Here is a 25,019-nt window from a genome sequence, read left to right on the forward strand (position 1 = left end):
ATCATTTATCACAGACATTGCATCATATATTCACCCATTTGATGGTTGTCAGTCTCTATTTCTCTACATTGCAACTTTAAAGTGAGCTCCATGAGGGCAAGGACTTATTTGGTTTTCTACTGTATCCCCAGTGTCTCGAATACTGCCTGGAATATTGCAGGCTTTTTGGTGCTTTCTGAGTGAATGAAGATAACTTTCACTTCTCGGGCTTTGGCACCCACCATACCCTCTGTCTGACTCCATTCTCACCCTTCTGTTTGTATGGCTAACTACTTCATATTCTGTAGATCTCAGCTTAAGTGTCACCTCCTCAGAGAAGCCTTCCATAATTCTTATTCTAAGTTCAGTTCCACTGCCTCATTTGCATTTTCTATTTCGGCCTCTATTCCCACTGTACTATTTATAACAACCTCCCTTTATCTATTGGCCTGTTGCCCCAGCCGCATCTGTCCCATTAAAATGCAAGTTCCAAAAGGCAGAGATTATGTCATTCACTACTGTATACCCAGGGCCTAGAACAAGTTGCTGGCAAATAATAGGCTCTCAAGAAATTTGGTGGCTGGACTTTCAAAGGCTAAGCTGGAAGGAATCCAAATGTTATAGAATATTGGGTGGCTATTAAAGAATGAGGTATCTCCATGTGTATGGGCATGGAGTGATGTCCAAGGTGTACTTAATGTAAAATGCAGGTGGCAAAAACTGAGATTCTTCTTGTGTAATTAATATCATGTGTATAGAAAAAAATATATAGATTGGACTCCAGTGATCATTTGGGGGTGAGGAATATTAGAAAAATTTTAACTTCCTGTATTCTATATTTCTGTATTGTAACCTTAAAAAAATCACTTATATTTGAGCACTTAGTACATGCCAGGCATTGTTGTAAACATTTTACATGCAGGATTCCATGGCATCTTCTCAAAAACCTTATGAGATGTTCTAACATCATCACCTCCATTTGCAATGAGGAAATGAGTTCAGGGACATTAAGTAACTTGCCTAAGGTCACACAACAGACCCATCACACTACACCACCTCTGTGTTTTTATCATTAAAAAAAAAAAGGAAAGGACAATAAGATGAAACTAGGGGTAACAATTTAGGATCCAGGCTTTGCACAAAAGGTGCTAATAAGCAACTTGGCTCTGAGCTCCCTAGAAACCAAGGCAAAGAGAAAAATATGATCAGTTGTGAGATCTTTGGTGCTTCAGAGATAAAAGATGAGAAACACCTTTCCCAGGTGCTGAGGTTTGAGAGACCTTTTGCATGAAGCTCATAAGCACAGCAGTGTTCAATCAAGTGGTCTACAGCTTCAGCGACATAGCTTGTATACCCAGGTAGCTGTTGGCCTGTTACAAATGAAAGTTCAGTAAAGCTATTCCACAAGGAGCCTAATTTATACGGCCAGGGTAACAGATCAGGTGGTCCGGCTAGACCCATAGTTAAAATTAGATGTGTGGCCTAACCCTCCAGCAAACTCTCACAATATTAAAAATTCGACCTATTAAAGACTATTAGCAAGAATCAGGAGACAAGAAGTGATATTCATCTTAAATTTCAACCCTAGTGAATTTTCCAAGTAGGTTGGTTGGTTTTAACGCTTCTTTTACAAATAAATTGACTCGGAGAGCATAGTTACATGACTAGAATATGTCAGCGCCAGCTCTATATCTGTCTTGGACATCCCTTCCCCAGACATGCCTGCCATCTATGCTTCAACAAGAGCTTATGCCCTCAGAATCTCTCTGTGGGAGGTGGGTCGCAGGACACAGGAGGGTGTCATCCTGCCTGCACACAGCAGGAGAATGAAGAGGGGCTACGTGCAGCCAGTGAGGAGGCACACTTTTTGCGTAGTTCCACTATTATCCCTCCCAACTCCTTGCGTCCCAGTCAGGGAAGTAAGGCTCACATTACACAGATGAGGAAACTCTCACCACCGAACATAAAAATGACCTCGCGGTATGCATCTGACTTCGCTCATTTATTTTTCATTATAATCCGGGGATAGATGAGCCCTCAGCTTGGGGAGTTCGGGAGCTTTGCTAGAGGGAGAAAAGAAAGGAAAAGTGGGAGCTTCTAAGGGGAAGAAGATGGGGAGGAAGGAGAGAAGGAACAGGGTCCAGGCCCTTCTTCCACCCCACACTGAGGCTGCCCAAGTAGAAGAAAAGGGCAACAGGACACCCACCTACAGATGTCCTTGATCCTGTCTCCCACATCCCACAATAACACGAAAGAAATCAAGGAGTGCAGGAAGTGGGCGGCGGGCAGTCTTGGTAAAAAAGCAGAAAGACTTGGCAGGTGCACCCAGCCCCGACGCAAAGCTGAGGTCTCCCTCCTCGTCCGGGAGGAAAGCCGCCAGCTCTGGGGCGCCCTCAGCCGAGGCCTTTCCTCTTCTTCCGGCGGCCGCGCTCCGCCGCTTCTCCGGCGGGGCTGCGACCGCCGCCGCCGCTGCTGCAGCTGCTGCCGGCAGATGGGCGCAGCAGGCGCCTCTGCACGCGGTACTCTGGCTCGCCGACGCGCGGCGCGGCCTGCAGCAAGAACTCGCCGTCGCGGAAAGTGATGCGCACGTCGGTGCGCGGGTACGTGCCGTACACGCGCCGCAGCTCTCGGAGCACAAAGTCGGGCAGCTCCAGGCGCTGGTCCAGCACGCGCTCCACGCGTCCCCAGCGCAGCTCCACTTGCAGGCTACCGCCCTCCGGCCACTGTGCCAGACTCTGTGCCGCCGCTGTCCCTGCCGCTGCGGGCGCCGGCAGCGACGGCCCCGAGTAGCCCAGCGCTGGGAAGGGCGGGCGCAGAGTCGCGGCGGAGGCCTGCGGGAAGGCCCACCAGGGCGGCACGGCCCCCACGGATGCGCTCGGACCGTGGAAACAGTGGTATTCCCGTGGCGCCGTCCAGTCGCCGGCACTCAGGGCTGGAGGCCAGCTGCAGAAGTTGTGGGCCTGGATGGGGGGCAGCAGCAGAGAGCCGGGCAGGTAGGTGTAGGTGAGGGGCTGCAGTGGAGACCAGACGCCTTCTCCAGGCGCCAGGCAGCTGTATGAGTACATGGCAGCAGGTATTTTTACTGGGGCCTGGTCCCGGTCCAGACCTGTAACGGGTGTGTGTGTGGATACGCTTTGTTCTTATTAACACCACCCGTCCCTGAGGCCTCCTAATCCTGGGCCCTGGTTCATAGCATGAGGCCGAGCGTACCTCCTGGCTTTTGAAGACCCTTCCTAAAGTGTTTAGCTCCCCTCCGTCCCAGGGTTGAACCGGAACCCTAATCTCCCAGCACACAGTGAGGACCCAACGCCTTTTCAAGCCCTTAGTCCTGAAATGCTCTTCCACTCACTCATCTCCTTAAGCCAGGGGTAGTTGGTCCTCAGCATTTGGGGGAGCCACAGAGGTCCAGAGCAGGGCTCCTCTCCACCACTTTTTAGTTGGGCTGCTCCCTTCCATGCTCTGCCTCAGCCACACCTCCCGGTTTCCAGGCAAAGGGAAACACGAGCTGGCGGGGATCCAGCCAGCCTGTGTCTACACTGGGTGAGCCAGCTGGTTTATCCACAGTAACCTAGATGCTCAGCCCTGTGCTCAGTGATGCCCTCACCACAACATGCTCAGACTCACAGTCAGTTATGGTAAAGGCAAAATTCAGCCCCATGTCTGTCTCAAGACAACCTAATCATCAATCCATATAAGGTGCCTTTGAGGCTGTCATCTTACAGCCCTGCTCTAGAATGTTACATAAGAACTGACAGTTCTAAATAACCATGTGCAGTACATGGTGATATCATTCTCATTTATTTATACATTTTAAAAATATTCATTTATTTTTAGAGAGGCGGGAAGGGAGGGAGAAAGAGAGGGAGAGAAACATGGATTGATTGCCTCTTGCCTCTTGCACACCCCCAACTGAGGACCTGGCCTACAACTCAGGCATATGCCCTGACTGGGAATTGAACCAGCGACCTTTCAGTTTGCAGGAGGACACCAGCCAACTGAGCCACAACAGTGAGGGCATCATTGTAATTTAATAGATGAGAAACCAGAGACTCAGAGAAATTAGGCCATTTCCCAGGGTCAAAGTCAGTAAGTGGCACAGTGGTATTTGAACCCTTATTCTAAAGCCCAGAAGCTAGTCGTTGGAAACCAGAAAGATTGCTTCATCTAGACAGGATGAGCCCTGTCTGAACTCCAATCCCCTCTTGCTACAGGTCACTGCCCTCTACACTTTTCTTCCCCAGTGGGGTGGGTGGTAGTTGCTGGACGATTAAAACTGGTGTCTTCTCCCAGCTGTTGGGCTTCCAGGCCATCATACTTTCCTTCCCCCCTCCTGTTGACTCAAGCAGCATTACCAATAACCCCCACAGATTCTCCTGGATTCTTAGCATCCCTCAAAGCCCGGCTACCCTCTGGGAAGGTCCCCTACTCTCCCTCATCCCCCAAGATATCCATGGTCTTATCTATTGGAAAATGTGAATATATTACATGGCAAGAGGGGATTAAAGTTACAATGATATTAAGGTTATTAGCTGATCTTGATCATCCTTGATTGGGTGGATCCAATGTAATCACAAGGATCCTTAAACCTGGAAGAGGGAGAAAGAATGATGTAATACAAGAATGGACCAGCCATGGCTGGTTTTGAAGATGGAGGGGGATCATAAGCCAAGGGATGTGGGCAACCGCTAGAAGCTGGAAAAAGCAAGAAAATGGTTTCTTCCCTAGAGCCTCCAGAAAGGAATGCAGTCTTGCCAACACTTTGATTTTAGTCAGTGAGATCCATTTCAGACTTCTGACCTCCAGAGCTGAAAGGTAATAATTTTGTGTAGTTTTAAGCCACAAAGTTTGTGGTATGGTAATTTGTTACAGCACCAATAGGAAATTTATATACCCCTCTACTCCTTTTTGTAACTTTGCCCCTCCCTCCAAGCCCAGCACCTGAGGAATGTCCAAGACTACTTGTAGACTGACCTCACCCCTGCCTGGAGCTCACTGATGGAACCTGTGGGAGTTGCCAGTTTCTCCACCTGCTCCCACTTCCCCATGGGGCCCTGGTCACAACTGGGTGGGAGGTAGGGAGAGTGTGAAACCAAGCTTGAGTTGGAGCCTGGAAGGATGAGAAGCCTTCACTTTAAAAAATATTTTTATTCATTGATTTGAGAGTGAGAAACAGGAATTTGTTTTCCCCCTTATTGATACATTCATTGGTTGCTTCTTGTATGTGCCCTGATCAGGAATCAAACCCTCAACCTTGGTGTATTGGGACGATGCTCTAACCAACTAAGCTACTTGGCCAGGGAAGCCTACAGTTTAATACTGGTCCCTACATGCTTGCTGAAGACCTCTGCTGGTCTAAGGAGGGAGTTTACAAGCAAAAGAAAAATAAGGACCAAGCTGTGATTTTTTTCAGCATTCATTCACTTTGATTGCAGTACCAGCCCCCAGATTTATTGAGAGTAAACTGGTTCTAGGGGAGTTGGCTCCATTCTGTCCTTAAATTATGGGTGATGTAGGGCTAAACCAATCAGCACTGTCATCCCTCTGGCCATAGCGGTTAGTTTAGACTCAATTTGGGCCTATGGGAGCTTAGCCCAAAATGCTGTTCTCCTGTTGGGTGAAAAGAAGTGCTCTCTTTTCCCTGGACAGACATTTGAAAGATTGCAGTCTGGGTGGAGAGATGAAGACCTGCCTGAGCATGGAACCACAGACATGGAGCTAAGGGACAGAGAGAGAGGTCGGGTCCTGATGATATCATTTGAATCCTGGACTTTAAAGTTACACAAGCCAATAAATTTCTTTTTTTCCCCTCCAGTTTTGTTTTGTTTTTTCCTTGAGATATTGACATACACTGCTGTATTGGTTTAAGGGCTAGAGCATAATGACTTACATATATTATGAAATGATTACCACAATAAGTTTAGTTAACATCCATCGTCGTCGTCGGCAGCCGTCCGTCTCGAGAGACGATGGTGTAGCTTCTTAAGAGTCTATCTGCACCGCCGAGAATGGCTGTGCAGTCCGACTCGGGAGTGACACGATATCTGTCTCCTCCCGTGTTGAATCAACATCTTGCGATGACGCTGGAGTGTCCTCTCCAGTGAAGCTGAAGCTACAGAGCCTGGGCAGGGTGATATGGAGGGTCTGCTGTTGCCCATGCAGCAGACCCCCCCTCTCTTCGCAGCTGAAGGGCCCAAGGGAAAGACGGAGTCAATACAGCTTGGCTTCAGGTGCGCCGCAGGAGTTGCCGGTGTTGACTACAACGTCAAACCGCCTTAGGGACTCCGGCTCCGGATTTTCTGTCGGGGTTTACTCCCTTAGCCTTTTATAATATGTTGTTTGTATCCATAATCTCATATAAAAAAAGGAAAAAATACTTTTTTGTGATGAGAACTCTTAGGATCTACAACAGTGTTAACTGAAGCTATCATGTTGTCCACTACATCCCTAGTACCAATTTATCTTATAACTGGAAGTTTGTACCTTTTGTACCTTTTGACCACTTTCATTCAATCCCCCCTCACCACCTCTTCCCAGTTAAATACCTTTTTTTCCTTAATCTAGTTCGAGTGGAGTCTTTTTTTCCGTTTTACAGATAGCCAGTTGTGTTTACTTCATGTAAATTTAACTACAGAGGACATATTGAAATGGATATTTTTTATTACAAAGCATCATTACCTTAGTCTTTAGAAAATAAAATATTTAGGTTATTATACTATGGAGTGGAGTCCTCTATTGCTTGCATCAACAATACACTCCAAGTGTTCCCCTGCCCCCCGTATTTTATTATGAAAACTTTTCAAATACAGCAACCTGAGTAGCTTTTGATCAGTGAACCCCATGATCAGAGGCTCTCTTGTCCGCAAAGTAGGGATATATTGTCAAGAGAGAGGCTGGAAGCCAGTCTTGGAGGAGATTGGCTTCCAGTCATGAAAACTGACAACCAAGATAGGCACAGGGGAAGGAAAACTGAGATGGGAGCAGATTCACCTGGACCTGATACTAAATAATGTCTAGCTGGAGAGGGTAGAATAGAGGTGGGTAAACAAGTTTGGGCTTGGTTGCCTAAGTTGGTTGTCAAGACAACCCTGGAGATTAGAAAAACAACAACAAAAACATAGTGGCAAGTGGAGGTTGAGGAATGGTGAGTTCAGTTGGGAAGTTTGGGGAGCTGTCCAGCAGCAGTTTTATATTCAGGCTAGAAATGGGAGGTGGGGGAGTCATAAAGGAAAATGGAGTAGGTGACGTTATACCAGAACAGCTGCTACTGTGGTGTGCATCACATTGTGTCTGCTCATTTATTGGGTTCCACTTAATGCCTTTTGAGGGCAGGAATCTTGTTTTTGAAGTCCCCTTTACTTCCTATAGCCAATGTTCTGACAAGTCTGAGTGAACAAATGAAAGGAGTATTGAAAATGAAAGCTTGGAGGACCTTCCCTCTGCCTTTAGAAAGCCCTGGGAAAAAGTGAAGGGGACTGAGGAGAAGTTGTTAGGTAGGAGAACATGGTGGAACCTGTATCAGAGAGGCTGGGAGCCAAGGAAGGAGAGAATTTCAAGGGGAGTGTTTGTGTATCTATCTGTCCCAGGATCCAGGGACTGATATCACTCAAGAAGTCAGGCAGGCAATATGACCTTCAGTCACACCCCAGTTAGCTCTGTGCTTGCCAACCAGGAAGGGAAATCAGAGATCATCACAAGGTCAAGCCCTGGTAACAACACAAAAGGATAACTTGTTATACCGTCTGTAAAACCAGAGGGCTCAGGAGCCTCAGAGTGTAACCATGGGGCCTCAAGTGCAACACAGGGGCCAAAGTCTTTCCTATTGTTTCACATCTAGTTCTGGCCCTTTGGCTGCCCTCCCTGTTCCCTGTTCCCCAACTAGGCATGCAGGGAGGGCTAAGTAAAGATTCAGGGTTTGCTTTGAAATAAAGGCACATGCTGGCCAGAGACAGAAAGGCAGAAGCACTGCCTTAGTCAATTTACGAAGGCCCTACCACACCAGACCCTGTGCTGAATGTTGGGTTTCTTGCCCTTTATTCTCACAGCCAGGAATGCACAGATGAGGGTAAGGGTAGAGATGGGGCTTTCTGGAGCAGGAGAGGTTGCTGAAATTGCTGGAGTCTAAAAGAGAAATGATGTGTATGTGTGTGGCTTAGGAGAGACACAGGAGGTAAGAAGAGAGTCTGAAGGGGCAGGAAGAGGGAGAAGAGAAATGAGACAAACTGGTGGGGGATGAATGCTGAGGGCAACGTTTATGAGGTCCCTGGGGATTTCCCAAGAACTGGTTGAACATACATTAGCCCCCCGACATCAGGACTCTTGTGTTGGGACCATTTGCTGTGGGTGGGCCCTTTACTAGGTTGTCAGGAAGAAGGAAGAGAATAATATTTCTGTTAACAACAAGCAACAAAGGCATAAGGACCAAAAATTTGCAAGACTCGTATGCCCCTGTTTCTCATTTAATGCCCAGAATATCCTCATAAGGCAGAATATAGAGACTCAGAAAAGGAGTGGCCATAACAAAGAAGTGGTGGAGCTAGGGGACTGAGTCCCAGGTCCACTAAAAGCCATGCTCTTTGCCCTCTCTCCCAGGGTATGGAAACAGCAGGTCTGGAGTGTGTACTGTTTGATTGCCTGGAAATTTAACCAGATTACAGGCCTGTTGGAAGAAGACAAAGGACATCCTCACCAGATTATACTAAGCAAAACAGAACTTTGAGGGCCTGCAGGGGTAAGAAGAGGAAAGACTTCTATTCTGGAAATCAGGAAAGCTGGATTCCAGCTTGTCTAGACCTCTTGCTTTTAGTGTGATTGTTATAGAATCTGAGCCTCAGTTTCATCTGTAAAATGGGTATAATAGCACCTACCTCCAGAAAATGATTTAAGAACTCAACAGAGAATGCACATGAAGTTCTTGACTCAGTACAGTGCACATAGTGAGAGCTTATTCTTATATTTTATTATTTCTAACAGGAGGAGGTTGGGCTGCATGGTTGCTCTCTTAGGGCCTGGTGCCTGTGCCCACAGCTGCAGCTGGGTCTTTCTGCTCTTCAGAGTATCACAAGCCAACATCAGGGAGTTCCAGGTGGTGTCACTGCTGTCTCCTTATCTCAGTGTGCATCCAGCCAGACAACAGGCTTGAAGAAGGGTGCTGAGCTCTCTTCATTCTCTGAATTAATATAATACTAAGGAAAGATGGGGGAGAGTAGAGTGGATGCTGAAAACAACCTTGCTGATTTAAACTTGTCAGCTGAGTGTAAATGAATCAAGAGGCTTTGGCTATAAACTGATAATTTTTAAATTACAAACTGATAAATATTATAAACTGATAAAATCTTGTTGATTTAAACTTAATTTTATTTGAGGATCTTGGGATTTACAATTGGGAAATACAACTAAGCAATACCCAGGTCATTCTGAAGAATAAAGCTGAGAGGTCTTATAGTAAAAAGTACATCCTTGAGAAGAATCAGTCCTGCAGTCTTAGCCTCTGGATGGTAATCTTCCAAATGTCAGGTGCTCTGGACACTGAACATTCTTTTTTGAGATCTTCAGGGTGTTATTTACAGGTTCACATACATATCTTCAGGCATTGCTACACAACTGGAAAGTTCAAAGTTTAAGTTCCCAGGCTAAAGCAAGAATAGAATGATTTCCTCAGCCTACTTTGATTTTAATAATTTAGCAGTTTGACTACATCGATTCCATTTTATTCACTCTTTCCTCAAACTGAAATGACATTAAGCTTTGACGAGGGGATGAGTAGGTCAGATATCCAGGTAACCTGCCCCCGTCTTGCTAGCATCCACCTCCTCTTTTTTGGTCCCTAAGGGCAAGCGCCCATGACAAATATGGCGGCGGCAGCCTCGGGCGCGGGCACCTACCTGCCAGGCGGCGGTCCCCGGAGCTGCGCAGAGCCAATCGCTGGGCGGGGGCGGAGGCAGAGGCTGGGGAAGCAGCCATGGGCGCGCAGGAACACTGGCTCGCACTTGGTTACCGGCAGCCGCGAGTAGGATTCGGTTGCTACGATTGCGGTGAGGGGTTGAACGCGGCGAGGCTCAGGGGCAGGAGTGGGTCAGACTGGGGGGCCAATCAGACGCAAAGGACAGACCGAGGGGGACGGGAGTGCAGTTCTCTCTGGGAGTTCCGGGTACTGTCTGTGGGAGTCCCCGAGGTGATCAGGTTATGGGTTGGGAGAGCCCTTAGGGCAGAGTGGGAGAAGCTTGGGCTCCAGCGGTGAGGGTGGGATCCTTGCACTAGGGCTCCCTGGGGCTGCGGTCGCGGCATGCTTGGGGTCGGATCCATTTCATCGCTAGAAAGGCCCTTAACCCAGGTGACGTAATAGAACCACTTGGGGAGCGTTAAAAGGACACCATGCTGGGCTCCATCCCTAGAAATTCCCATACAATCGGGCAGGGGTGAGGCCTGGGCCTGAGTGTTATTAAGCAGGTGGTTTTAACGTGCCGACTGGCTGGAGAACCACCTTGTGTTTCAATGCCAGTTCCTGAGTAAGCAGCTCCTGGGTTGATCCCAAACTCCTCAGTGCCTTGGGTAGTCCTACGGGGGAAGTTGCTGACCCTTCAGTGCTGCTGTAGTAACCTGCGGGGGAGGGAGAGAGAGAAGGTCCCTCCCCCAATAAGGTGAAATTTCTTTTCCAGCCTGAGGAGGAGGGCAGGTCTGGCAGTGTGCGTTCCCCTAGCAGCCCTGGCCGGCTGGGCCTTGCTGTGGGGAGTCGGGGCAGGAAGACTAGGCTCTGGGGTGTGAAACAGGAAACACAACAGACAACTCTGAGGTCAGCTATTTGTTGAGAAAAGGACACACCTAATGGTTGTACTTTCGTTTGATAATCCGGAGGAAAGACTGGGAATGGATTTGTTTCTCCTGCTTCATAGATGTTAGGAATAAACTCAGATAGCTGGTTAGTGATCATTTAGACGACCCAGGGCTCCCAACTTCAGAGTCTGCTTATTACTAGCCTTTCCTCGCTGCACTCACTGCTTCTCATGTAGTCTCTAGTCCTCAAGGGAATCAGAAGCGAACAGCCACCTCCCTCTGATACCCCTCACTCCAGAGGCCCTGTGTGGCACCCTTCGCGTCCTCCACCAAATGTATCAGCCCCACTCACCCAACCAGGAAGAAGCTACTGTTTTCATCCTTTTCTAGTTCTTTGTCTCCCAGAAGCCTGGTCGGGGCGAGACGGGAGAGTTTTACATCATGCCAGGGGATCTCTCCAAACAGATCTGATTCTGTCACTTTATCACCCCCTATCCCATTGTCCTCAGGACAGAATCTTCTGTGTGGTTTACCACACCCTAATCTAGTGTCTTTCTGCCTCCCTGCTCTGAGCTCTCTTCCCATATTGTTTCTGTGTTTCTTAGCACAGTGCCAGGCACATGATAAAAGCTTAATAAACATTACTTTTGTTATTATCACTAGCCCTCTTTGTGCACCTGTTGCCTTGCTGTAGCTGTTTTACTCAGCAGGATACATCATCATAATCTTGGTGGACTCCCAAGGTGGCCAATTTCTGACTCCCTACAGCCAAGCAGAAGGCAGAGCTGAGGGGCACCATGGGATCTGGGCATGATACTCCTCCTATATCTGCTGCTCTTACCCAGGGCTGGGGAATGCTCATATTGGCCTTGTAGGAGCAAATCAAGCCTACATGTATTAGTTGAGTGCCTCCTGTAGTGAAGGAGCCTGGTGAGGGCAGGAAGCAGAAGTCAGAGGTGGGTCTGACCTGGCCTTGCCTGTAAGGAACTTGGGGGCTGGAGGAGGATGAGAGGCATTTGGATCCTGCTACAGGAGCTGAGGATCTGAAGAAGGGAGAGAACCCCTGACTAGGAGTCCTCAGGAAGGCTGGTGCTACTGACCTAGGCCTTGAAGAAGCAGGATTAGATAAGATGGTGGGGGGAGGTGGGTGTAGTGACATGAGAAATGCTCAGATGTTTTAGTCAAAAACACCAGTTTTGAGTCTTGGCTCCAGCACTTAATACCTCTGATTTGGGGCCAGTTCTTTACCCTTCTGAGCCTTGGTTTCTTCATTTATAAAACAAGGATGGAGATAGTAACCAGACTTGTCAGACAGGATTCATGATAATAGATATAAAAGCCTGGCAAATCCTGTACACCTGAAAAATGGTATATAGTTACAGCTGGGGTAGTGAGGTAGAAGAAACAGGACAAAGAAAGATGTGGTGGTGGTGTTTAAAAAATGATTTGAGGGATGGCAGTATATACCAGGCAGCGAGCAGCATCAGTGTTGGGTGCTAGGAAGACAACTTCAATCAGGGGTTCCAAACTTCAGAGACATGAAAAAAAGTAAGAATAGTACTGTTTAGTGAGGGTCTTCTATGTGCCAACCCTATGCTTGTTTTTAACCCACAGCAAGTTAAGTGGTTGGCTTTATTTTCTCATTTTATATTGGGTTGGCCAAAAAGTCCATTTATTTTTTTTCTATAAAAGACACATTTTTCATTTTCACCAATAACTGTTGATTTAGATATTTTGAGTATATTGGCTATCTCCTGCTGTTGGCTTCTAGTGGGTAGAGGCCAGGGGTGCTGTTCAGCATCTTCCAATGCTACCCAGGTTAAGGACAGTAATAGAGGTGTACATTGTACTTTATAGTCTCAAAACACCTTTAGATTAATCCCACCACATCCTTGTGTGGTGGGTAGGGAAGGTTTATGAGGTCCAATAGTAATGCTCTCTAAAGTGCCCACCACACCCACCATGCTAAGTGCTTTAGTCTTTTCTCATTGACTGCTAACAATAGCCTGCAGAAGGCTGGCCTCCTATCGCAGATCAAGAAACAGGCATAGAGAGGTTAAGCAAATTGCTTCAGGGCACACAGGTGCTAAGTGGTAGAGTCAGGACTTCCAGTGTGTCAGCTTTCAGCAATGTTACTTAGAAAGTGCCAAGGAAACTTGTAGGGTGACAGATATGTTCATGATCTCAAATGTGATGGTTTCACAGGTGCATACATGTTAAAACTGATCAGACCATACACTTTGGATATGTGTAGATTTTTGTATGTCAATGGTACCTCAATAAAGCTGTAAAGCCCTGGCTGGTGTGGCTCAGTATACTGGGTCCCAGCCTGCAAATCAAAGGGTTGCGGGTTTGGTTCCCAGTCAGGGCACATGCCTAGGTTGTGGACCAGGTCCCCAGTTGAGGGCACGCAAGAGGCAATCACACATTGATGTTTCTCTCTCTCTCTTCCTCCCTCTCTTCCCTTCTCTCTAAAAGTAAATAAATAAAAAATTTAAAAAAAGCCGTGAAAGACAAAAGAAAAGCATTTCCCACCAACAGTTCCTTCAGGGGCTCAAGGTTGCAGGGAGAGGCCACCTGGCTGTCTTCCTGCTTTGGGACAAGGTAGGATCACTGTGGCCTGGGAGAGATTCTCATAGACTTAGTGGCTGGTTTCAGGTAGTTTTGGCTGCTTCTCTTTCTCTCATTCCTCCACCACTAGGTATAGATTGGCACCAGGTTGGCACAGGGTTGGGGGTGCATACAGATCTCTTGAGTGATTGCAACTCGGCTTCCAATGAGTCTGAGAGTGACCCAGTGAGATTCCCTCCTGTTCTCCCATCAGAGCCTCCTTCTCACCAATCAGTCACTCCCTGAGTGAGAGCAGTTGAGTCCAGCCCATTCTCCCAGAGAGGGAGATAGACGGAGAAGACCCAGCCCTGTCTTTGAATTCCTGCAGCGGGGGTGGGCATGAGTCTGCTGTGTAGGGGCAGAAGGCATCAGTCGGTCAGGGCTCAAGGAGTTGGAGAAGGTCTCCTGAACGTGGCACTGGCTCCTAAAGGATGGCTGAGATAGAGATGGGGAGACGGGAGGGTGCTTCAGATGGGAGACTCCAGCAAGAACAACGGCCTGGCCAGAGGAGAAGGCGGCTTGAAGATTCAAGGCAGGCCGGGCTGACCAGGCTGGCCAGGCTGGGAGAGGCCCACAGCGGAGGCCCTTGAAGGCTGGGCAGGGAGTGGAAGCCATGGTGGGGAAGGGGGAAGGACAGGTCCGGTGGGGTCATCACTGTTGGGTTGGGCCTGAAGTTAGCTCTCCAGGGCCTGACCCTGCTGGGAAACAGAAGTTTTGGCTCTGTGTGTGCGTATGTGTGAGTAAGTGAGTGTGTGCGCATGCACGTGGTGAGTGCAAGGATGTATAGATGAGGCCAGTGGGCAGCCTTGGGTCACAAGCACTCACAGCGGATCAGCCACTGAGGGTGGGTATAAGTCTCTTAGGGCTGTCCTAACAAATTACCACAAGCTGGGTGGCTTAAAACAACAAAAACTTATTCTCTCACATTCTGGAGGGTGGAAGTCCAAAATCGAGGTATCAGCAGGGCCATGGTCCCTTTGGAAGGGGATCTAGAGGAACCCTTCCTTGTCTCTTCCAGCTCCCGGCACCTGCCCCCAGTCCATGGTGTTCCTTGACTTGTAGCTGGATCACTCCAGTCTGCCTTCGCCCTCACCTGGCATCTCCCCTCTGTGTGTCTGTTTCTATGTCCAAATTTCCATCCTCTTCTGAGGGTACTAATCATGGGAGTAAGGCCCCCTCTAATTCAGTGTGACCTCATTTTAACCTGATTACATCTACAAAGACCCTATTTCTGAATAAGGTCACAGACGTACTGGGGGTTAGGACTTAAACATATCTTTTGGCGTGGGGGATGCAATTTAATTTATAACAGGGAGCCTGAGAGAAGGAAACCCCCAAAGCGTCCTTCTAGGGGTCAGACAAGCACACGTGAATTATTTTTTGAAGCAAGAACAGCAGTTTTGAGCCTAAAGAAAGACTTCATGCTTCTTTATTTAAAGTGTGGCTATAGACCAGCAGCATGGTGACACCTGGAAGCCTGTTAGAAATGCAGTCTCAGGTCCCTACTGAGACCTACGGCATCAAAATCTGCATTTTAACGGAGTCCTCCGGTGACTTGAAAGTACATTACAGCTTGAGAAGCAGTGCTCTATTAAACACCCGACTTCTTATTTCCTTTCCCACCCGTGGTGGGCAGTATTGCCTGCAGTCTCTGCACGAATCAGCCTGGTTGGAAGCCAGGCACCCATGCTGTCCACTGTTCTCTCCATGTAACCTGCTCCTGAGTTTCTCCACCATGTGTCAAGTTTACCTGTGTGCTTCCGATTTCTGGAGAGCATCGGACTTGTTCAGCCAGTCCCTTTGTTGCATTCTTGGGCTGTGTCCAACTTTTGTTTTTTTTCCTTAAGCTATTTTTTTTAAGATTTAATTTTAATTTTATTGTTTTACAGAGAGGGGAAGGGAGGGAGAAAAAGAGGGAGAGAAACATCGATGTGCAAGAGATACATCGATCCATTGCCTCTTGCACACCCCCAACTGGGGACCTGGCCCATAACCCAGGCATGTGCCTTGACCAGGAATCGAACCAGTGACCTTTTAGTGTATAGGCTGGCCCTCAGTCCACTGAGCAACACTGCCAGGGCGTGTCCAACCTTTTGATGTTTATAAATGTTGCTGCCATGAACATCTCTATACACATATGTTCTTTTGGTGTTAGTTCCTTGTGGTTGAATTTATGGAGTCAAAGTGCAAGAGCAATTGTGGACTCTTATCATGTCTTAACATTCTTCTGTATCTATGGAACTTGGCATCACAGCAGGTTTCTCTCCATCTGACAGGGCACAGGAACCTGATTTTGGAGGTCAAGTGGCAGGTCAGGTTCTGGAGCCAAGACAGGCCAGGGTTCAAATCCGGTACATTTTTTCTGTGTGTCATTGGACAAATTACTTAACATCTCTGAGGTTGGTGTTGCTCTATAAGATTGTTATACACTTTGTAGGGATTTTATAAAGATAATAATGACATAACCAACATCCATTTATTGAACACTTAATGTGAGTTACCTCATTTAATCTTTAAGTTTCTCTGTAGAGTAGGCATGATCATCTCCTTTTCCCTATGACAGAAGAAACAGGCTTGGGTGAAGTAGCTTGCAGTTACATTGTAGGTATATCATGTGCCCAAGTCCAAGGTTGTAATGTCTAGACCATTAAGGTCAGATAGCACAGATGAAAGAAGATACTGAGCACACAGCCTGAGCACAGTTCGACCTGGCTCAGCACTTGTTGGACCCCTGCCTTTGCTTCCCACGCCTTTATCAGTCTCCTCAAGTTACTCCTGGGGATGGTAGTGAGCCCATCATTGTTTCAGCTCTATGTTATTAACAATTCCCCAGCTTTGTTTTATGTGCACACTTTCTCCCAGTTGAAAATGAGTTTTTAAATGACTCACAGGTCTGGGGTTTGGGGCAGAGCTGGCTCTGATCTTTGTAGCTAACTGGCTCCTTCTTCCCCAGGGACAAGGATGGCCAGACTGCCTGTGGTCACGAGCGCTTCTCTGCTCCTAGGCTGAGGCTGGGCTGGCAGCCATGGGGCTGGGTGGGCCCCGGGCCTGGATGCTGGGCTTGCCCACAGCTGTGGTCTATGGCTCCCTGGCTCTCTTCATCTCCGTTCTGCACAATGTGTTTCTGCTTTACTATGTGGACACCTTTGTCTCGGTATACAAGATCAGCAAAGCTGCCTTCTGGGTTGGAGAGGTAGGTCAGTGCTGGGGTGGGAGCCAGGCAGATTGCGGTGCTGGGTCCTGCCCAGCCAGGAGCTTGGGGCGGGGTAGGCCAGGCTGCCCACCGAGACACAACAAGAAAAGCTGGAGCTGGAGGCCTTGATGACTCTTCTGTGGGGATTACACCAGCTCTCGCCACTGTCCTGTGAGCCAGGGACTGTTCTGTGTATTCACATATATTAATTTATCAGCCGGATACATTTATTGGCTGGGCTCTGCATGGGTGGGTGTTTGGTGGGGGCAGTGGCCTGTAGAGTGGGTTTTTGCAGAGGGACTGATCCGAGCAAAGGATTGCAGGCAGGAAAGCTGGTGTCATCTTGGAGGGGTGGCGAGCAGGCTGGGTAGGGAAAGCCCTGGAGAGGACGCTGCCTGGAGCCCACCTGTCCCATCTCCCCTCTGCCCGCAGACGGTGTTTCTCCTGTGGAACAGCCTCAACGACCCTCTCTTTGGCTGGCTGAGTGACCGCCAGTTCCTCAGCTCCCAGCCCCGGTGCGTGTCTTGGGGAGGGCTCATAATTTGTCCCGCCCCACCCTACCCTTCCTCAGGGCTGGAGGACACCCCCCTCCTGTGTTTGGGGTGGGGAAAGAAAGGGGGACCATTTTCAGCTGTTGTCTGGGTCAGGGTAGACTGTCTAGGTTGGAGAAGTGGCTGTGACTAACTCTTGGTCTTGGTCACCTGGGGAAGAGGTTGACCAAGCTCCGCTTGGGTCAGGGCCAGGGCACTGCATCACCAACACTCTGCTGCTTCTGGCAGATTCCTTCCCCCATCCCTGCTTCAGCCCTGAAAAAATGGGTATCACACCCCATGTTGGCCCTCAACCCTGGTAGGCTGGCAAGGGAGCAGAGGAAAGAGCACCCACTGGTGAACTGTGTTTCCTAAATCGGAGGCTGAGGACTTTGAGCTCAGCGGGACCACCCTGGGCTCTGTCCCTCTTCTGGGGCCTGGGCAGGGGGAACTGGGCCCAAGGCTGCAAGGGCATCTTCCAACGGCCCTCCTCTCCCTGGCAGGTCGGGCACCGGGCTCTCCTCGAGAGCTGTGGTGCTTACACGGGTGCGGGCACTTGGCTGGCATGGGCCGCTGCTGGCACTGTCGTTCCTGGCGTTTTGGGTGCCCTGGGCCCCCGCTGGCCTGCAGTTCTTGTTGTGCCTGTGCCTCTATGATGGCTTCCTGACGCTCGTGGACCTGCACCATCACGCCCTGATGGCTGACCTGGCCCTCTCAGCCCACGACCGCACCCACCTCAACTTCTACTGCTCCCTCTTCAGTGCAGCTGGCTCCCTTTCTGTCTTTGCCTCCTACGCCTTCTGGAACAAGGAGGACTTCTCTTCCTTCCGTGCCTTCTGCGTGGCACTGGCTGCTGGCTCTGGGTTAGGCTTTGTGGGGGCCACACGGCTGCTGCAGCGGCGGGTTGAGGCAGCTGGTAGGGAGCCAGGGTGTCCAGACCTGGCTGTGGATGGCGGGTGAGTGGCGAGCACTGTTTCAATCTGATTTCAGTGCTGGGTTCCCTGTCTGATGGGTGGCTGCCCTGGGGTGGGGGATGGCTCTGGCCCAGCCCTAGGCTGTTCTTGACTCCCCTCTGCCTCATAGCCTGTGTGGAGAGGAGCTACTTGTGGGCGGCGAGGAAGGGAGCAGCATCACCTTGGGCCAGTACCTCCGGCAGCTGGCACGTCACCGGAACTTCCTGTGGTTCGTGGGCATGGACCTGGTGCAGGTATGGGAGCAGTCACCCCACACAGGATGGCTAGGGTATGCTGTACTCGAGGGAACAGGTTTCTTCAAAACTGGGAAGCCAGTTCTGGGCCTTACATGATGACCGCAGGGTGGTTTGAAGGCAGGAGCACAGGTTGGGTAATTAGAAGACCTGGATTCTAGCACCACATGAGTTCCTAACTCCTTGTGTGACCTTAGGCAAGTCTCAGCCTCTGGGGGCAGCCGTGTCCTGCAAAGTGAGAATATGGAAAAAGGTGTCCCTCTGGGAGCTCTGTGACAATCTTTTTAAAAACATCAAGTGCCACACCAAAAACATATGTAGTATATAAACTAGCCAAATGTAGACACAGTTTTTAGGTTACTAAGCTTGTTTTACTAAGATGTTTTTAATTAAAAAGAAAAAACTTTTAATTGTGCTAATGACAATTTTATCATCGCTTCTAACTTTTAGCAAAATTAGAGAAACAACAGGGATTGGTTTTAGGTTTTGGTCTGGCATGTTCCATGCTGAGGGACATGGGGGTAAAGGCTGTTCTCGCTCCTGCTCCTGGCTCCCCTCCCGCCTCAGCAGCCTCCTCACTGCTGGTTGGGTTACAGGTCTTTCACTGCCACTTCAACAGCAACTTCTTCCCCCTCTTCCTGGAGCATCTGCTGTCTGACCACATCTCCCTCTCCACAGGCTCCTTCCTGTTGGGTGAGTCAGTGTCTTGGGTAGGCTGGAAGGACAGAGGCTTGCACCCCAGAACCCCTAGCGCAGCTGCAGGCACAGCCACCTCCCTGGCTGGGGTCTGGGTGGCAGAGGGCAGACTCTGCTGTGGGGTGGCACCTCCAGTGCCCAGCTCTGTTTCCCTGAGGAAGGGGCAGAAGCCTGTTGTGGGTGTGAGGGGGCAGGGCTGCTCTCATGGTGACCCTCTTGGTGATGGTGCCACCCAGAGGCAGTGCCGCACAGTATCTGGTTCACAGCAAGGACTGTTAACCAGTCACTGTTATGGGCCTCAGTGTAAGCCTATTGATTGATTGATTGATTGATTGAGAGGCAAAGGGAGGGAGAAAGAGAGGGAGAGAGACATTGATGTTCGAGAGATACATTGATTGGTTGCCCCTTGCAAACCTCCAACTGGCCACCTGGCCTGTAACCCAGGCATGTGCCCCGACCAGGAATTAAGCTGGCAAACCTTGCAGGCGGGTGCTCAATCCACTGAGCCACAACAGCCAGGGTGAAGTCTTGACTGCTTATTTACTGTTTGGCCTTGGGTGTGTTTTAGTTGATTTCTTTGGGTCTCCATTTCTCATCTATAAAGTAGGAATAATAATAGTACTTACCTTAAAAGGCTGTGAGGATTCAATAAAAGGATGCAAATGAGCTCTCAGCACAGAGCCTGGCATGTTGTTATGCAATCTCTGATTCTGATTGTTACCACATGGGGACAATTGTGGAAGTTGCTGCAGTGCTCCCTGACATGGCTGCGCCCTTCTCCCCAGGCGTCTCCTATGTGGCTCCCCATCTCAACAACCTCTACTTCCTGCCCCTGTGCCGGCGCTGGGGTGTCTACACAGTGGTGCGGGGGCTCTTCCTGCTTAAGCTGGGCCTGAGCCTGCTCATGCTTCTGGCTGGCCCCAACCGCCCCAGCCTGCTCTGCCTCTTCATTGCCAGGTATGCCCTGCCCTCCCTCCGCCCCACATGTTGATCCCACCCCTTCACTCGCCTGCTTTCTCTCTCTGCTGGCAGCAACCGTGTCTTCACTGAGGGCACCTGTAAGCTGTTGACCTTGGTGGTTACTGACCTGGTGGATGAGGACCTGGTGCTGAACCACCGCAAGCAGGCGGCCTCGGCGCTTCTCTTTGGCATGGTGTCCCTTGTGACCAAGCCAGGCCAAACCTTCGCCCCACTGCTGGGCACGTGGCTGCTGTGCTTCTACACAGGTGAGGGCTACAGGCTGTCAAGGGGCTCCTGAGGCTCCAGGGGGCACAGCTTACCTAGTGTACCAACTGACAAGCCTGGCTGGAGGTCCGGTGAGGGAGAGAATGGCAACTGGCTGACACAGGCTGGGTCTGGGCCACCCTGGGCTGCCATACCTCCTCTGCCTGTCCCCATATAAGTAGAAAAACTGGGTCTCTGATTCTTCTGTTCTTTCGGTAGTTCATTCATTGATTCAACAAATAGGTATAGAATACCATCTCTGCCAGGTGCTCCTCTGGGTGTTAGGGGGATGACAATAAGACACACGAGCTCTTTGCCATCATGAAGCTTATATTCTAGCCAGGGAGGAGGGCCATGTGGTAATACACAGCCACACAATAAAATAGCAGGTAGTGATAGTGCAGTGGTGAAAATACAGCAGGTCTTCAGTAGATGTGGTTTTGCTCAAATTGTTTCATTATAATGTTGATGAGATACCATGGGAACTTAACTCTTGTTTATATCAATTAGCCTATGGCAAAATTGGTTTATTATACATTGTTTCACTTAAGGCCACAGAACCTATTGATGGCTTTGAGTGAGGACTTATTATATAGTGTGACTGAAAAGCTACTTAGTGAGGTCTGGGGAGGTCTCTCTGAGGAGGTGACACCCAGGATATAAACTGAATGGGAAGGATTTGGTCTATAAAGATCTCAGTGAATTCAGACTTCCAGCCAAGATGGAGACGTAGACAGACCCGCTGCTTCTCCCTCCACAACTAAGAAGGAACACAACTACCTCAAAACTAGAAACAACCAGAAGTTCCAGAAAATCAAACTGCATGGAAGTCCAGCAAACAAAGATATAAAGAAGAAATTCTCATCTAGACAGGTAGGAGGGGCAGAGCTGGGACAGAGAGGATGTGTTGTGGTGATGGAGGCAGCAGCAGCGGCGGCAGACCAGCGGAAAGCTCAGTCACACGTTTTAAAAAGTCAGAAGGGACACCTGGGGAACTTTCCCAGCTCCTCACTGGACCTCGCAGCTTGTGGTCCCACCACCGGGGAAAATCAAGCCTCATTGGTTCTGACTGTGCAGACCAGTGGGGGTTGGGGTTAAGACAGGAACTGCCGGTCTCTCAGTAGAGTCCACTTGTTTAAAGGGCCCCCACAGTCCTAGAGCGTCCACAGACACACCCACTCTGGGAACGACGGCCAGGGCAGCAGCTAGAGGGGCGCCAGTCTGGTGCAGAAGTGGGAGAGGTGCCTGGAAAAGGGGTGAGTGCTGGGCAGGTGGCATTGTTCCCTCTTGGACCACTTCCCCACATACAGCACCACAGCGTGGTGGGAGAGGTCGCCCTGTACAGACCAGACCCTGGGGCTCTGCCCCTTGCAACATAACAGGAGCGACAGCTCTACATGGGATGCAGAGGCAAACAAACACAGGAGCCTGTGAGAATGAGGAGACAGAGAAGTATGGCCCAAAAGGGGGAACGGATCAAGGTTCCAGTGGGAGAACTAACTGACGAGGAGATAGCCAACCCAACAGATGAGGAGACAGACACAGAATTCAAAACATTGGTGATAAAGATGCTCACAGGCTTGACAGATGTGCTTGAGTATGGCAGATGCAAAGGGAAGAAGTGAACGCTATGCTAAGTGAAATGAAGGAAAATCCACACAAAACCAATGGTGAAGGGAAGGAAACCGGGGTTCAAATCAATGATTTGGAACATAAGGAAGAAAAAAATGAGGAAAACTTCCCAAATTTTGCGAAGGAGATGGACATACAGGCCCAGGGAGCACGGAGGATCCCAGGAGAGCTGGACCCAGAGGGGACCACACCAGGACGCATCATGACTGAGATGCCAAAGGTGAAAGATAAAGACAGAGTCCTGGGGGCAGCAAGAGAGAGGTGGAGAGTTGCCTACAGGGGGGTGCCTATAGGAATATCAGCAGATTTCTCAGAGGACACTTTGCAGGCAGGAAGGGACTGGCAAGTAGTATTCAATGTGGTGAAAGGCAACCTGCAACCAGGATTACTCTATCCAGCAAAGCTATCGTTTGGAATGGAAGGGCGGATGAAGTGCTTCCCAGACAAGGTGAAGCTAAAGGAGTTCATCATCACCAAGCCATTATTTTATGAAATGTCAAAGGGACTTACTTAAGAAAAAGAAGATCAAGACTATGAACACTGAAATGACAACAAACTCACAACTACCAACAACTGAATCTAAAAAATAAAAAGAAAATCCAACTAAGCAAACCAGAATAGGAACAGAATAATAGGTATGGGGATCATGTGGAGGGTTATCAGCTGGGAGGGGGCAGGGGGAGAAATGGGGGCAGGGACTAAGAAGCATAATTAGTTGGTACAGAATAGACAGGGGGAAGTTAAGAATAATATAGGAAAGGGTAAAGCCAAAGAACTTATATGCATGGCCCATGGACATGAACTAAGTGGGGGTGGGATTGCTGGAGGGGAAGGGGGTACTGGGCAGAGGGGAGCAAAGGGAAAAAAATATCGGAACTACTGTAACAACACAATAAAATATACTTAAAAAAAGAAATGATCTCAGTGAGTCCCAGACAGAGGAGCAACAAGTGCAAAGGCCCAAGGTATCAGGAGTGCATAGATGGCGCTGGAAAAGTGATAAAGGCACTGGAGAGCAGGGCATAGTGTGGATTTTATTCTCAGTTCAAAGAGGAGCTATTGGTGAGCTCTCCCTTCTGGGAGCACGCTGGCACCTTTCCCTTCCCCCTCTCCCTCCCTCTCAGGCCTACATCTCCTAAACTCTAAGGGTCCCCATGGGATTTGCAACCAGGGGAGCAATAGGCAAGTGGTGGCTTGTCCCAGGCTAACCCCCTGAACCTGACTCTGAGGCCCCCTTTTCTCTGACTTCCCAGTGAGCCAAAGCAGCTCCACCTAGCCTCTCTCCTGTTGCTTCTCCTATCCTAAGCCTTACTTCCTTATTTCACTGTCCCCAGCTTTAATAAATATACTCTCAAAACAAACAAACAAACAAAACCAGGAAGCTACTGGAAGGGTTTTAAGCAGGGGGTGATATGGTCTGATTTATGTTTTTTCTTTATTGATTTGAGGGAGAGAAAACTTTGATTAGTTATTCCACTTATTTATGCATTCATTGGTTGATTTTTTTTTTTTTTTTAAGATTTTATTTTTTATTTACTTTTAGAGAGAGAGGGAGGAAGAGAGGGAGAGAAACATTGATTGGTTGGCTCTCACATGCCCCCAACTGGGGGCCTGGCCTGCAACCCAGTCCTGTCTCAACTGGGAATTGAACCGGTGACCTTTTGGTTCACAGGCCAGCACACAATCCACTGAGTCACACCAGCCAAAGCTCATTGGTTGATTGTTATATTTGCCCTGACTGGGGATTGAATCCGCAAACTTGGCATATGGGGACAACGCTCTAACCAACTGAGCTACCTGGCCAGGGCCTGATTTATATTTTTAAGAGCTGGCTCTGGTTGCTATATGGAGAATGGATTGTAGGGAGGCTGTGGCAGAGCTGATATGAGGCTTAAACAAGGGTGGTGCTGGGTGGGGGGGTGCTGGAAAGAAGTATTTGGGTTTGGGATGTGTTTGGGGGTTGGGTAGAGGTGAAGGATTGGCTGCTGGGGAGCGCTGAAGTTAACCAAGGAATCTAGGAAGACTTTCAAGTTTTTGGCCCCAGTTTTGGGTCGATGGTGGTGCCATTAACCGAGAAGTGAAGAACAGGGGAGAAGCAAGGTTGGGCGAGGGATGAAGAGTTGTGTTTTGGTTGTGTATGTGTATCACTTGAGATGTGGCACTGTGGACTTTGCAGGAGCCCAGGGCTGACCTTGTTCTTTCTGCATGCTCTCTTGTCCTAGGTCATGATCTCTTCCAGCAACCTCCACTGATCCCTGTGGGGAGTGCCCAGCCCTGGCCAGAGCCCCCAGCCCCACCCCCAGCTCAGGCCCCAACACTCCGCCAGGGCTGCTTCTACCTGCTGGTGCTGGTGCCCATCACCTGTGCTCTGCTGCAGCTGTTCACCTGGTCCAAGTTCACACTGCATGGGAGACGCCTGCACATGGTCAAAGCCCAGCGCCAGAATCTGTCACGAGCCCATACCCTGGATATTAAGACAGTGTGAGAGTTGCACAAGGCCACCCCGATGAGGACACTGCCCACATCTCTGGGCAGGAGCCACTTTTGCCAGCCTGGTGTCCTACTCCCCTGCCTTCCTTGGTGCAGCTGGGAGGACAGATGGCAGAATGGGAGCTCCTGGGTCTGAGCCAGGAGTGTCGTCAGGTCTAAGATCCTGCTTGGCTGCCTGGCCCAGCTTGGGCAAGGGCTGGGCCAAATTTGCTCAGGGACCTGCTTCCCCTATGGGGCAAGAGTAAGAAAAGGACCAAGAAAGGATGCAGATGCTCTGTGGTCACATGGGGTTGCCACAGGAGAAAACTATCCCACTGCCTGGCTGGGGCTGGCACTTCATGTGGGCTCAGGAACCACTTTGATACTGCAGCTGCTCCCTTTCATCCAGTCAGGGGAAGCTGACTCTTAAGTCCCACCAGCCCCCTCCCTCCACCCTTCCAGTGGTTTCTCTGCTTCAGCTGTGCCTGAAGTAGCATGTCCCTCCCCACCCCCACCTGGCCTCTAAAGAGATTCAGTTCATCACAGACAATTAAAGTCCTTCTGTTCCCACTCCTGAGGTCTGTGCCATGTATGGGAGTGGTGGGTTGGCGGGATTTGGGAATAAGATTCCTCACTTAATACGAAAAGCACCCTGATAGCATTTTTCCAAAGGTGAATTGGGGGGCCACCCACACCAGATTCATAGAGG

At 49.5% G+C, this 25,019-nt stretch overlaps 2 protein-coding genes and 1 long non-coding RNA gene across 5 annotated transcripts; 2 read left to right on the top strand and 1 right to left on the bottom strand.

The window, feature by feature from the left end:
* Positions 1 to 1,910: 1,910 nt before the first annotated feature.
* Positions 1,911 to 3,431, bottom strand: CUNH10orf95 (chromosome unknown C10orf95 homolog). The gene is made up of 2 exons (XM_090278503.1): positions 3,329 to 3,431; positions 1,911 to 3,085 (listed from the first exon to the last, which is right to left on the bottom strand). Exons 1-2 carry the CDS (start codon positions 3,363 to 3,365, stop codon positions 2,373 to 2,375), a joined length of 750 nt encoding a protein of 249 aa, XP_090134629.1. The 5' UTR covers positions 3,366 to 3,431; the 3' UTR covers positions 1,911 to 2,372.
* Positions 2,483 to 5,790, top strand: LOC150010556 (uncharacterized). The gene is made up of 2 exons (XR_016511247.1): positions 2,483 to 2,972; positions 5,626 to 5,790. It is a non-coding gene; the product is annotated as an uncharacterized LOC150010556 (long non-coding RNA).
* A 4,154-nt stretch (positions 5,791 to 9,944) lies between these two features.
* SLC68A1 (solute carrier family 68 member 1) lies at positions 9,945 to 24,880 on the top strand. Of its 3 annotated transcripts, XM_090278506.1 has the most exons (10): positions 9,960 to 10,010; positions 15,636 to 15,710; positions 16,313 to 16,552; positions 16,985 to 17,067; positions 17,586 to 18,038; positions 18,166 to 18,289; positions 18,886 to 18,982; positions 19,771 to 19,942; positions 20,018 to 20,211; positions 24,064 to 24,880. In XM_090278506.1, exons 3-10 carry the CDS (start codon positions 16,385 to 16,387, stop codon positions 24,324 to 24,326), a joined length of 1,554 nt encoding a protein of 517 aa, XP_090134632.1. In that variant the 5' UTR covers positions 9,960 to 10,010; positions 15,636 to 15,710; positions 16,313 to 16,384; the 3' UTR covers positions 24,327 to 24,880. The 3 variants fall into 3 exon arrangements, with proteins under 3 accessions (XP_090134631.1, XP_090134632.1, XP_090134633.1); XM_090278505.1 differs by lacking the exon at positions 15,636 to 15,710 and having other exon boundaries at positions 9,945 to 10,010; XM_090278507.1 differs by lacking the exons at positions 9,960 to 10,010; positions 15,636 to 15,710 and adding an exon at positions 15,740 to 15,758.
* The last annotated feature ends 139 nt before the right edge of the window (positions 24,881 to 25,019 follow it).

Source organism: Furipterus horrens, unplaced genomic scaffold, assembly GCF_987537825.1.
Source record: "Furipterus horrens unplaced genomic scaffold, mFurHor1.1.pri manual_scaffold_5, whole genome shotgun sequence".
NCBI classification, from domain to species: domain Eukaryota; kingdom Metazoa; phylum Chordata; class Mammalia; order Chiroptera; family Furipteridae; genus Furipterus; species Furipterus horrens.